We start from the raw sequence: 12,724 nt of genomic DNA, 5'->3' as shown, positions 1-12,724 counted from the left end.
CCGCCCCATTGGCTGCGCGCTAGCCCCGCCTCCCTGCGGCAGGCGGGAGCGGCGCCAGCCCCYGTCGTGGCCGGAAAGCGCTCCGCTGCCGGGCAACTCTTTTGCGACAGCGCGGGGCTGTGGCGGCTCCGCGGCGGGGGCCGGGACCGGGAGCATGTTTGGGGYGGCGGCGGAGGAGGACGACGCGGACTTCCTGTCCCCCGCCAGCGGGTGAGCGGCCGGCCCGGGCCCGGGGCAGGGCGGGGCGCGCAGCCGGGCCCTCCGGAGCCGCCAGGCCGCGGCCCGGTGCCCTGAGGCCGGGCCGGGGCGGAGGGGAGTGGGGCCGCGCCCGGGCGAAATCCCGTTCCGCGGGCAGCGCCTGGGGCCGGGCTGCAGCCCCGGGGGAAGCGTGGGGGTCACCGGGACTGAAGTGGCGTCCATAAATCCTACATTTCTAAACCCAGCTAGGCTCGGAGCTCCGCGCTGTCCCGCGGTAGCTGCGTTCAGCGATGGCGTTTCGCCGTCCCGTCCGGTCCCGCCGCTGCGGGGTTTGTGGCGGCGTTCGGTGGCCGCGGCTCCCTCCCGGGAAAGAGGCTGTTGCATGAGCAGCCTTGGTGCCTACTTCTGCATTTTCGGCGGAATCGGAGTCAGGCCTGTGACAGCCTTGCGCGGGGGAAGCTGGATAGCTGCACGCTCGGGGCCCACGCGGGCTTTTCTGGATGAACTCTTCCCGTGAGGAAAAAGGAGTGAAGGCTCGGTGCTTGCTTTCACCGCTGTTCTCGCTTGCAAATAACGGCCAGACGGATATAACCAGAGCAGCCTGAAAATGCCGGATTGTGGGATTTTTTTAAACAGCAATGACTCCTTCAAGTGTGTTTAAGCATTGTTTTTGCCTTTGCTTGGTATCATTTTCAGTGTGTAGTACATTCAGTTTTTCCTACATCGTGTAACTTTCTGCTGTTGGACGATTCCTAGTGGTGCTTGTAATTTCGGCTGTGCTCGCTCCCCACCCTGTTCAGGGAGCTTCTGTTTAACAAGTCTTATGAAATATTATTATTTTTTTAATAAGTGCTTATTTTTGACACTACTGGAACAAAAAAGTATTTCATTGAAATGTAGTCTTTTTCATTGTTTTATAGTAACTTTTTCTGGTGTGGTTTCAGTTCTTGTTTGTTCCTTAAGCTAGGTTTTGAGGAAACGAAACATGGTTGTACTAGTTACTGCAGCTTCTTCATCTAAAAGTTCTGTTTATTCAACATTAAATGGTTAATTCATATAAAGCTGATTAATATACACCCGTTTGCTTATCTCTATAGTGCTGGTAAGCACTTCATATTATGGTGCAATTTATAATTAGCAGTCTTCCATATATTTAAAGCTTGTGTCAAATAAGTTGAATGAATTCATTTCTCTTCCTAGTGCCAGATTGGCCTCTCTCTTTGGACTGGATCAAACAGTCTCAAGCCATGGAAACGAATTTTTCCAATACACTGCACCGAAGCAGCCTAAAAAGGGTCAAACAGCAGCTGGTAAGGAACTGGGCCGGAACATGGGGGAAAAACTCTGTAGCATGTATCYTGTTGGGAGAACGACAGCCGTTGTGATGAACAGCAGTGCAAATAATTCTTTATTTTTTTTCTTTTTTTTCCCCCTGATATTATTTTCCTTTAGTATTCTCTCTACACCTGGATACTCCAGTGACCTTTAGTGACTATGGCAGGCTTCCTTCTTCAGTGTCTAGGAAAGACTTCCTGGCTTTTCAGGGGAGTTTTGCTAAAGACATAAATCTACTTTGGGCCTGCTTTGCTTTGACTTTCKTATTGAATGTGTCAGAACTTATACTGTATTCTCTCAAAGGATTTCTTTTTGTTTTTTATTTCTGATAGACTCTAACTGTTTTTCTTCCACCATGCTGGTTTGGGGGGGAGGGAGCTCTTCTAATTTCTCCTGTAACACTCACTAAAGAGATAAACCTTTACTTTGCCTCTGGTATCTTCATTTATCTCTGACTGTTCTTTTTCCTTTTCTGTTGTCAAGAAGCATGGATGCTAGCTGTTTTTGCCCCATCTTCCTTCAAATTTAAATGTTAGTGTGTTGGATTTGTTTGTTAGTTTGTTTTGTTGGGGGGGGGGAGAGGTGAGGGAGAGATGTCTTCTCTCTCCCCACTCCGGTAATTTTGAATATGTGTAGTTAGAGCTTGAGCCGGGCCACGTGTTTCTTCACTGACTGTATCTTCAGAAGGCAAAGTAAGATGATATCCATCCAAGGTAAATTAAGGGTTTCATTTCAACCACAAGTTCCTGTGGCTTCACCAAAAGTGGAGACCTTAATGGTATTTCATGTTGCTGTCTTGTTTTACGCAAATAATGAATAATCCAAGAATAGGAAGTCTTAGTACTAGTTTTATTATTATAATAATCACAACATCTTTTCTTCTTCCCTCTGTCATCCAGATGTGGATTGATTTCAAGCACAGGTTTGCAACAGCTGTATTAGCAGTAGCTGTTTGGAGACCATCACTCTTTGGGCTTTTGGTCCTCTTCTGAAGTTACTCCAGTGCTTGGGGGAAGGAAGACTTTCTGGCATTGGCACTGGCTGGCAAATGTGACAGTTCTGTATCACTGAGAGGTATTCCTGCTTCTTATTCTTCAGCAGGTCAGCCAGCCCAGAAGGGTCCCGTGGCCCCAGCAGCTTCAGGAGCACCCTCGGTGTTCATGGCCACTGCGGTTCATGCTTATCGATAGTAAGTACAATAARTTTCCCGCATTACCTTTTACAGTCTAGGTCTCTGGAGGCCTGTTGTAAGACTTGATCATAAAGGCAAGATATTTTTGGATGAGTGGGAAGAGACTATTTCTTACAGACGTGCGTCTGCATGCTACAAACGCTGCAAGTCAACACAAGCTGCTGCTCAAAAAATTCTTCACTTATTGTGCTGCAGTTCAGGATTATGCAGTTGTCAAATGAGCAGGAAGTCCTGGACTTGTGCATGGCAGGGAAGCATATAAGTGGGGTGCTGGCCTGACATTTACACTGTTTCTGGGCAGCTCTGTCAGGCGCTTATGTCCCATATGTTCACTTATGGAGAACTAAAGGATGAGCATAGAATGAGAGCAGCAAAATTCTCTGTCAGTTTGACACTGCTGTCATGTAAAGACTTACTTGCCCYGGGTCCATGAAAAGAGCAGTTTTCACTCCACAGCGTCTGCTCCTATAATCTGTGGGCAAGCAAGAAAGCTGTGGTTTCTGTAAGCTGAAAAAGGCTGCCTAACACTTCAGGCATGGGGAAATGGACCTGAACTCTTAAGAGGAAAAGCTCAGCAACAGCAGAGAGAAATCTGAGGCAGGGATGGTTCTGCAGCTGAATGTCTCACTTGTCTTCCAGTACAAATGGGCAATATTTGAAGCAAGGCAAGTATGGAGCAGCTGTAGTGGGGAACCATGCTACCAAAGAGGTGAGAAACACTTCACTCCTTTAATGTTTTCATGCCAAAAGTACGCTGGTATGAGGCAGTGTTTCTCTGAGCTCACCAGCATGTCTTTGCTTTGATGTTGGAGTTCTTAGTTCCACTGCTGCTTGTTTTTATTTATGGCTTAAAACCATGAATTCCATTTGCCTTGGTGACATCTTTCATTTCTGCAATCTGCATTTTTYTTGTAAAATTTCTTCAAACTGAAGCCTGAAATGTTTTGGAACGGATCAGGTGTTATGGCTTTTGTAATACTTGTGGAAGTTATTTTGGCATTTATTCAGAACCTCTTTGACAACTGGATTGCAAATCTGTGCATGTGAAAATGAATATGCATTAAAATTCTGTTCAGACAGTATGGAGATGCTTTAATTAAGTTTTGTTTTTTGGTACCAAAAATATCTCTTCTCCCCAACCCTTCCTTCCCAAGTACTCCTCTGAGAACATGGTGCTGGGGTACCCAGTAAAGTGGTGTGTTTAAAGGAAGAAATGTACTCTGATCTGTCCTTGACAGTGACTTAGTGCTACAGATGAATATAAGAATACAATAGCTTTGTTTTGACAGATGAGCTCTAGTAGAGCCACATGTGTTAATGTAATATTACAGCTGTGTTGTTTAACACCTGGAACCAACTCCCTCCAACTTATTAGTACCCAATCTTTTATGTTGTATTACTCCTGTACATCATATATGTATGAGTTTTATCTAATGAAGGGTTTTATCTGATGAAGGGCTATGCAATAACTGGACAAAAATGTGTATTGAATTGATTATTTTTCAGTAAGCAGGATTCCTTAGCTTGAACATGCAAGGACTGCTTGATGCCCATAGCTAAACAACACAGTTTTGTAAGAGCTATTAAAAACACTTGAAAATATGCAAGTTAAGTACAGTGTTAACCTTCTTTGCTGTGAAAAATGCTGCCAAAATGGTGTATTTGGCAAATATATACTGCAGCATTAGACTCAGAATCTGACAAAGCACACTAGAATTGAAGACGTTTTGAGTTTCTGCTCTTTGTCCTTTTCATCTGTCCAATTCTTTGTGGAATCCAGTACAGGATCCTCCTTTACATCAGTCAGCAGCAACAGATCGCAACTGCGAGGATCCACCCAGGCTTCATACTCACGGTAAGACTCTGCATTAGAAAAGCTTTGTCTTAAGCGTCCAATGTTCTGTCTTGTTCACAGCAAACAAAAGTCGACTCTGAAATGTTTTCTTAAGTCTTAAGTTGTAGCCTTTGAGATCAAACACCTGACTGATGCAGCAAGAGATGAGCAGTCCCAGGCACTATGACTTCTCCTAATGTGCATTGCRCAAGAGACTTGTATCTGCCTTTGGCAGAGCGCTTCCTCAGCAGATTTCATAGTGCAAGTTCCTGCACTGTAGGAAGTGTGTCATTACCTCCAGATTGCTGAGGAAGTGTTTCGATTTTGCAGTCCTATTATGGGTAATAACAGAACAAAATTCCTCTCGCTAGTACTTTGTAGTGAAGTGGCTTAGAGAATACAACTGAGCAAGCAGATGGAAAAGATGACAAATATTTCCTACATGAAATCTGATGCTCAGTGTTTTCCTGCCCATAAGRACCACTCAAAACATTGTGACTCCTGAAACAGGATTTTCCGGGAAGACCTTCTTCTTTCCTGCCAGTCTTATAGAGACTTGGTGTACTTGTAATCAGGTGACATTGAATTTCTTGATTTGATAGATAGGAGTTCTACTCTGAAATAGTAGAATTTCAGTCCAAATTTCTGAGCAGGGTTCTGGCAGTTATACAAGCCTATTTTGAAAGATTAATGGGGTATGTAGTCAACTTSTCATGAAACAGATTTTTAGAAATGAGGAATGTGTGACTCCCATTGATTCTGAAAGTTCATATCTAATCAACACTTATGAAGAGGAGGTTTCTTATGTTCCAAAAATCTCAGTAGATACTTCAGAACCTAGCTTTAAAGGAACATCTTGTGAAAGCTGCAGCATTTATGAAGAACTTAACAACTCAAATACTTGAGCAAATATTATAATTCTTCCAGGATAATGAGCACAAGAATGAGGGCTAATTTGTGCATTCTGAACTTGGGTAATAATACAGCAATATTCTTCCTCTACCTCTGCTTGATTTCAGTAGCTCTTATTTTAAACTTCTGCTGGATTGAGTGTGGGTTTTTTTTTTTCTTTTTTTATTGAATGCATCTTTTAACATATAATACAGGACTGTTTTCCTTTCTCACAGGTTCAACCCAACAATTACAGTACGTTCTATGATGATCAGAGGCAAAACTGGTCAATCATGTTTGAGTCAGAAAAGGCAGCAATGGATTTCAGTAAACAGGTAATTTCTTAAGCTGGCAAGCCGTACCTTGCATAAACAGCGTGTTTAGAACAGAAAAACAAATGTTGATTTCTTTTTGAGAGCACCTTATTGCTGAAAGGTCCTAAGTCATTCTTACCTGTTTGTTCACATTCAGCTTGGAGTATCTGCATCGCTGTGGTTGAGGCGGATTTGCAGTGAGCCTGGCTGAGTCTTGTTCATTAGACACAGGCCTCATTGAGGCAGGTAGCCTGTTACTTCTGATAGTATTTCTGAGAAAAAATTGTGAAGTACTGTAAGACCAATGGCTCTGTAAAGCGAAAGGTSTTTCCTGCTTATAGCTGAGCAAAATTCAGTACAGGGAAGCGTGGAACATCTCTTAAGTGCATCTATAACCTGGGCTTGATCAGTATAGTAAGAAATGCATCAGATATGATGCGATCTGTGATAAGTCGGAGTGGAACCYGTCACTGGTTTAACGGCCAGAGATACTGACGGGCCATCCTTTTGCAGGTGTGCATTGCCAGATGCAACAGCTCCCCAGTGTTTGATTCAGTCCTCCAGCAGGATCTCCTTCTTGGAGAAGGGCAAGGAGTAGAAGGAGGAGACTCTCTAGAGATTGCCTATACAGGTTGGCTGTTCCAGAACAACGGAATTGGACAGGTAAAAACATTTCTGCTACCTCTTAATACAGAGCAAGTGTAATAGTCACGGGAAGGGGTTTAGCACTGTATTGGTGCTAATCTTGCAAATATTTTTTCAGTCACTTACAACATCTCTAAAAKAAATGTGTTGGCTATGAGATAATAAAGGAGTCTGTTCCTGTTCAGGAGGAGGTGATTGAAATGCTTTTGAATTTCAAAGCACTTTCGCACATTAATTTCAAACAAAATGGTGAGCAGGGACAATGAAGCTAGTTATGCTCCTTTGAAAACAGCTTGATGAGGTGATAACAATAGGCTTGTCTGCCACAAAATACATCTCTAAACAGGAAAAGAAGGAAATTGCCTTTACATCTTCTAAAGCTCTGTCATATCCAGTTTGTTATTAAACAAAAGCATGAGATATGCTTTAATGTTTCAAAACATTACCTCTAAAACACTTCTGTGGGTTTTACTTTTAGTGGAATGCGTGGAGAAGGGTTTTGCATTTGTACCCATCTGCAGTTGAGTCTTCTTGTTATAAAACAGTTGTCTGTTTTTCATTGTTGGGGAGTTTTGTGGGGTTTGGGGTGTTTTGTTTTGTTTTTTCTTTTTATATATATATAAAATAAATCTTCTTGATTGGCATGCTTCTTTCCTTAAATCAGTGGTACATACAGCAGAGCTTACATGTAACCTCTTTTAAGAGTTGTTCAGCTGCATACGTTGTRGTTTAATATGCAAAACTGCCAGACAATTGTTTTCTGCTTGGCTGGGTCCACTGCTACACAACAAGCTTGCATCAGTAATAGCGTTTTACTTGAGCCTGGCCTGGCCATCAAGCTCAAAGCACTTCTAAAGTCCAAGTCTCCAGCTATTGTTCACTTCAATAAATTGCTGTGTGACGGACTAGAAGCTCTAGCCATGCTGTCTTACATTTTTKGGGGGGTTAATTTTGGAAGATAGAGGAATGGGAAATACTATGTAWGAAATGGTAGGAGTTTGTGAAATGTTTGTAATTTTTTTGCCGTGGTTATAAAGTAACATTCGGGATCTTGAAACTATTGGGGAATCCATACGACTGTTTTTCAACTCTGTAGGTTTTTGACTCAAATGTCAACAAGGACAAGCTGTTGCGGCTGAAGCTGGGATCTGGAAAGGTCATCAAGGTAGAACTTGTAGCACTTTCATTATACCGAGATTGCAGAAGTCTTAGATCTTTGAATTACTGAAGACATTGTGTTCAGGATTCATACATACTGTTTCTGTTGCGTGTTCCAATTGATAGAAAATGCTCTGCACTGGTGACACACTCAAAAAAATGTTTTTTCTTTATTTGCACAGCATAGCCAAGCCTCTCTCTCAGTGGTAGTGTTAGAAGGAAGTTCTGTTCAGTAAAAAGGAAGCTTACTATTTTCAAGAGTTTCAAGAATTGTTTATTCCATAAAATCAGTCTGTAGATTAGAGATGCTGTTGTTCAGAGCACTTCCTTTACATGAATAATCTATATCTGACCTATTAAAAGTTGTCCTTCCTGGAAGCTGCACTATTTTTATTTTTATTTATTTTTTCTTTTTGGGCATCTTCTTATTAATGTCTGGCTGTAGTAGTCATCCTGTTAAACACCGGCACCCGGTTGACAGTTTGCATTGCTCTAACTTCTATCTCTCCTTCTCTACAGCTGTTTTCCATGGGTGCTTTCTAAGTCTAACCATAGCAATTAGGAAGTGTTCTTTGAACTTCTCGGAATACTGTTGTCTCCCAGAATACTGAGAGAGATTGCCACGGCGTGCACTGCAAGTCACCTGCAACTCCAAAACTTCTGTATGCAGCACAGCATGCAGTTCTTTTCTCCAGTATATCAGTGTGATCTGTGCTAGCTGCTTAAGTACGACACGTAAAACTTCAGCTAGGGTTCTGGAACCATACTATAGTGCAGCACGCCTGCAGCCTTCTTGCTAGAGATTGCTGTCTCTGTCCAATTTCATTATGAACATCTTGGGAGGGCATCTTTATTTAAGACTGCAATATTTTATAAGTACTGCAATTTATATTTGGTCGTTATGACTCATCATAAAAGTTTTCCATGCTGCACCACTAAAAATAAGTAGGATTTTACAAGAGTCTCTGTGTTCTGGAGTCTTTAGTAACTGGTGCCTGTAGCAGTCTTAATTGGTGTAATTAAAAGAAATTGTAGTGTCATTGGTCAAACTGTTTGCTTTCTYTTCTGTTGTGTCCCTAAAAACCAAAGGGCTGGGAAGAAGGAATGATGGGGATGAAGAAAGGAGGACGAAGGTATCTCATTATTCCCCCTGCCTGGGCCTATGGGGCTCAGGGAGTGGCTGGCCGTGTCCCTCCAGACTCTACGTTAGTTTTTGAGGTGGAAGTTAGGCGGGTGAGTGTCTCCTCCCACGTAGTTCTTTTRCATCTGTTTTGTGACTGTTGACTGGCAGTGTCTGCCTGCAGGGGAAGAACCTGTCCTTGGTRTGAGAACCACAGCTCAAACTGTTGCAAACAAAATACCTTAGGAGGATACATCTCTCCTTTTAAAAAGGACAAAACCTCCACTACACTGTTTTATAGAGACATGTCTGTTCTGGGGAACCTTTTTGTTGTCCTATTTGTGAGTCACTTGAGAAAACAAAATACTCGGATTGTGAGGAATGAGAGGATGTAAAGGTTCAGCTTCTCCAGCTCTGAACCAGCTGTATGTTTGTATGTTTTTACTTGAAGTGAATAAGCTTGGTGAAGAAGTAGCAGTCAGAAGTAAACAAGATGCTGAAAACTTGTCTCAGAACCCAGAAAAATGTCTAATTTGTTATGTGCTTTTTGTTTTAGGTGAAGCTGGTAAAAGAAGGCTCTGGTTCAGATGGACAGAGTGTTAGTTCTAGGGATTCTCTTGCACCTTCTCCAGTACCCAATTCAGATGGTTTCTCTGCAGACCCTGTTTTATTTCCTCCATCTACGGTACCYCCAAAGCCTGGGTAAGGAAGAACACGGCTAAAACAACCTGCTGCGTTAAAAGATGGTAGTGTTCAGAAACAGCCTACACAAGGCTGCATTCGCACACCACTTGGCAAATATGGGTCCTCCTGTGTGCCCACTTAGTGTCAACGATGTGGCAAAGGAATGCTTGCTGTTAAGACTCCCAAGAAGTTTTCTGCTTGAATGTTGACTTTCAGATCTAAAGAAATTAGMACAGGTACAGATGAAAGAAGTTGGTGCTCTACAGCATAACTGAGATGTGATGATGTTAAGATGCATGGGTGCTATTGCAGCAGCTTTCTCAGCTGGCAATATCATCATAAATTGGCCTTGAGTCCTGGCCGACTTCCATTTGTTTAATTGCAAATTTTACATTGACATCTATTTCTTAAATTAACTAAACAGGGCAGTCATCCTTTTTAGGGAGTTATTTTCAAGTTGAAGTGCTTGTTTTATTGCTACAGCAAATAGCTTATCCGGCTCGGTCACAACTGTACAGAATGTGATCCTTGCAGCGATCAACAAAGTTACCTTTCTGTAGTCCACTGTCCCACAGTGTGGAACTTGCCTATAATAGTGTTCTGAAATCTACATATAATGTTGCAAAGAATCTTACAAAAGTAAGCAAAGAGAGATCTTCACGCTATAAGAAAATGTTTTGCTAGTGGGAGCTGTATTTAACAGTTCCCAGTATTTAGAAATGCAGAATATTAAATCCTGAATTTTACCTCTGTTAATCTCTAATATTAACACACACCTGTTTGGCTTTTCAGGGAGCCAGCTGTTCGGGCCAAGTCAAACTCGATCAGTGAACAATTGGCAGTAAGTGTTGTTTTTTAGCTAATTAGGAGCATTACATAGGGAAGTGAGAATACTGATTTCACCTTTGCATTCAGTATTGCTGAAGATCAAGTGAAGATCGTGCAAGCAAAACACTCGCGTTTACCTTATTAATGGCAGATTAGAGCCTGTTTTATGAAGGGCTCAGCAGAGCATTAGGAGGCTCAGTGACAGTTCTGAGTGCTAATTCCTACCCTTAAATGCAGAATTTCTCTGACCACGTGGATATTCACAGGACTAGTTGTCTTCCCAGATAAACAGACAAATTTAAAACTGATAGCAAAGAGTAGTTGAGATATTGAGCATAAGTTTGTTTAAATACATGAGCGACTTCTTGTATGCACAGGATAGAACAGGCTGTTGAGAAAAAGCCTYTTTTTCTTTCCTTAATTTAGAAAAGCCATTTTTGACAGACGGAAAACCCTGTTATACCTCGTTTTCTTGTTACTGTGTTTTGTGCAGGGATATGCTTTCTGTGTAATGATGACAGCAATGTCATCCCAGAAGGAGAGTGTATGTATAGTAATCCAGATTAACAAATCCACAGTGTTATCTTGTRCTCTCTAAAGTCAGAGCTTTTCACCCAGTCATTGAAAAATTGAAAGAACCAGGCTTATAGGTGAGTTTACATGCTGAGTCAGTGACTTAGAAGAGTCTAAACCTGACAGATATCTCTATAATGTCTGAAAATGCTGGGCTGAGGGACAAATGAAAGGTAACTGTGAACATCTCTTTCAGAATCCAGATGTAGCAAAGGCAAAGCTAATTTCTCGGATGGCTAAAATGGGACAGCCCATGCTGCCTTTCCTTGCTGGGACAGCAGGTAGTCAGCTTGACTCCAGTGACTCAGAAATAGAGGTACTTCACCAATCACAAAAATGTGAATTGTTTTCTTTAATGCTCTTTCTACGGTGCGAATAGCTCTCCCTTTGTACAGGGAACATATACTTTGTTTCTGATTAGCAATATAATTTAACAATTCCAGTTTTCCTGTATAGTTCAGAAGGGTTAATTAGGTAATACCTAATCTCTAGAGGTCTTGAGTTCAAACTGTTTGCTAGTTCTTTAGTGTTCATTGTAATACTTAGAAATGTTTTTAGGATCCAAATACACTGAAGGGGACAGCACAGCCCGTGGCTTCATCTCCCATGAGACCATCGCAGCCAGCTCATGCAGCGCTGCCTGCAGTGTCAACGCAAGGTAATATGCTGGTGAGCTTTGCTTTGGTATAGAGAAACTTCACTTCTCTGTGGGCTTAAAGTACAAGGGCTGTGAATAGAGGATTCCTCTCAGGAACTGAAATTGGAACTGATGCATAGCTTCTAAGGAGGCTTGCTGAGCCGAAGCTCCATGGGTAGACTAGTTCATAAAGCACAAGACTGACCTCCTTGGAGTATGTCTTCGTTGTGATCTCCTTGTGTGCACATTACTGCTTGAGGAAGAGCAGCCACACTGCAAAATAATGCATGAGCTGCACTGTYACCACTGTCAATATGTGCACCTGGGGTGACACTAAAACTTTTAGGATCTGTGCTTTGTGGTTCTTTGTGCAGCAGTAAAAAGGACTGTTCTATAAAGCACTTCCCAATAAACAGAAGGAAAATTCTTGTGCCTAAAAACGATGGAAATAAGAGCAAAAGGCATCAGAAGACTGACAGCTCTGGAGTGGGCTTGACCTGTCTTCCCATGATGAAATAGTAATGCCAGTTGAGCACTTCTGAGAGTTAGCCTGAATGCTATCTTGTGCTAGCCAACTGCAAAGCACCTCTGAATAAAAATAGTGCGTCCAAACAGAAATTGTGGCTACAGGGGAAATTTCCAAAAAGATAACTCTTTTCTTGACCTTATTCTTGCTGCTTTGACTGGATTTAATTTTTTTTAAGAGTTTTTTTTGTTTGTTTGTTTGTTTTTCTTTTAGTCTGTGTAGTTATTTTGGCCATTGCGAGCTTAGTGAGTTTAGTTATTTTTAGCTACTTTTTCTGCTATGYTGGATTTCTTTCTCCCCTTTCAGTACCTCAGGCATCTGGTTCTACACCCCTCGTATCGTCTGCTGCTTTAATACCTGCCACCGTTCCACCCCACTCGGCTCTGCCTGGAGGATCACAGGGCTTTCAGGTACCAAAATCAAATCGGGGGCTTGGCACTTCTATTTCTGTCCATTCTCATAAATCTTATTGTCCTCTCCTTAGCTGAGAGCAAGACTCCATAGCAGCAGCATGTAAGGTTGCTTCCTGTGATTCTTCTTCGGCATTCTCACATTTCTTTCATGTGCCTCTTAGATTTTAATCAAAAAGGGCTAATTTGTTGTGTGCTGATGGTTTCTTAATGTTGGACTAAGAATAACCCGACTCTGTTTAATATCAGCTCTTGTAGTGGTGGGGGAAAAACAAACCTCCAAGAACTTGTAAAGCAGGTGAAACCAAAAGCATTTTAGTTGAGGTTCCTCTCTGTCATGGTATGCTTTTCTGTGAGAGCGCACACTTAGCATGTTTAT

The 12,724-nt window shown here is 42.2% G+C and overlaps 1 protein-coding gene across 9 annotated transcripts in view; it reads left to right on the top strand.

The window, feature by feature from the left end:
• The first annotated feature begins 69 nt into the window (after positions 1-69).
• Positions 70-12,724, top strand: part of FKBP15 (FK506 binding protein 15) — a 28,547-nt gene continuing 15,892 nt past the window's right edge. For 4 of the 9 annotated variants that reach the window (XR_003252476.1, XM_026059658.1, XM_026059657.1 and 1 more), the window contains exons 1-14: positions 70-210; positions 1,399-1,508; positions 2,632-2,722; positions 3,365-3,434; positions 4,506-4,580; positions 5,687-5,785; positions 6,278-6,427; positions 7,506-7,574; positions 8,657-8,800; positions 9,244-9,389; positions 10,164-10,212; positions 10,969-11,088; positions 11,331-11,430; positions 12,242-12,345. Coding sequence is in view for 8 of the 9 variants with exons in the window: in XM_026059658.1 (XP_025915443.1) it covers positions 155-210; positions 1,399-1,508; positions 2,632-2,722; positions 3,365-3,434; positions 4,506-4,580; positions 5,687-5,785; positions 6,278-6,427; positions 7,506-7,574; positions 8,657-8,800; positions 9,244-9,389; positions 10,164-10,212; positions 10,969-11,088; positions 11,331-11,430; positions 12,242-12,345 (1,383 nt within the window). In the remaining variant the exon portion in view is untranslated. Of the gene's footprint in view, positions 211-338; positions 850-1,398; positions 1,509-2,631; positions 2,723-3,364; positions 3,435-4,505; positions 4,581-5,686; positions 5,786-6,277; positions 6,428-7,505; positions 7,575-8,143; positions 8,294-8,656; positions 8,801-9,243; positions 9,390-10,163; positions 10,213-10,968; positions 11,089-11,330; positions 11,431-12,241; positions 12,346-12,724 lie in introns of those variants that run through there. The other 5 variants (XM_026059659.1, XM_026059660.1, XM_026059661.1 and 2 more) reach the window with 5 other exon arrangements.

The sequence above is a fragment of the Apteryx rowi genome, unplaced genomic scaffold, assembly GCF_003343035.1.
Source record: "Apteryx rowi isolate R43461 unplaced genomic scaffold, aptRow1 scaffold_16, whole genome shotgun sequence".
NCBI classification, from domain to species: domain Eukaryota; kingdom Metazoa; phylum Chordata; class Aves; order Apterygiformes; family Apterygidae; genus Apteryx; species Apteryx rowi.
This window is presented reverse-complemented; position numbering and strand designations above follow the sequence as displayed.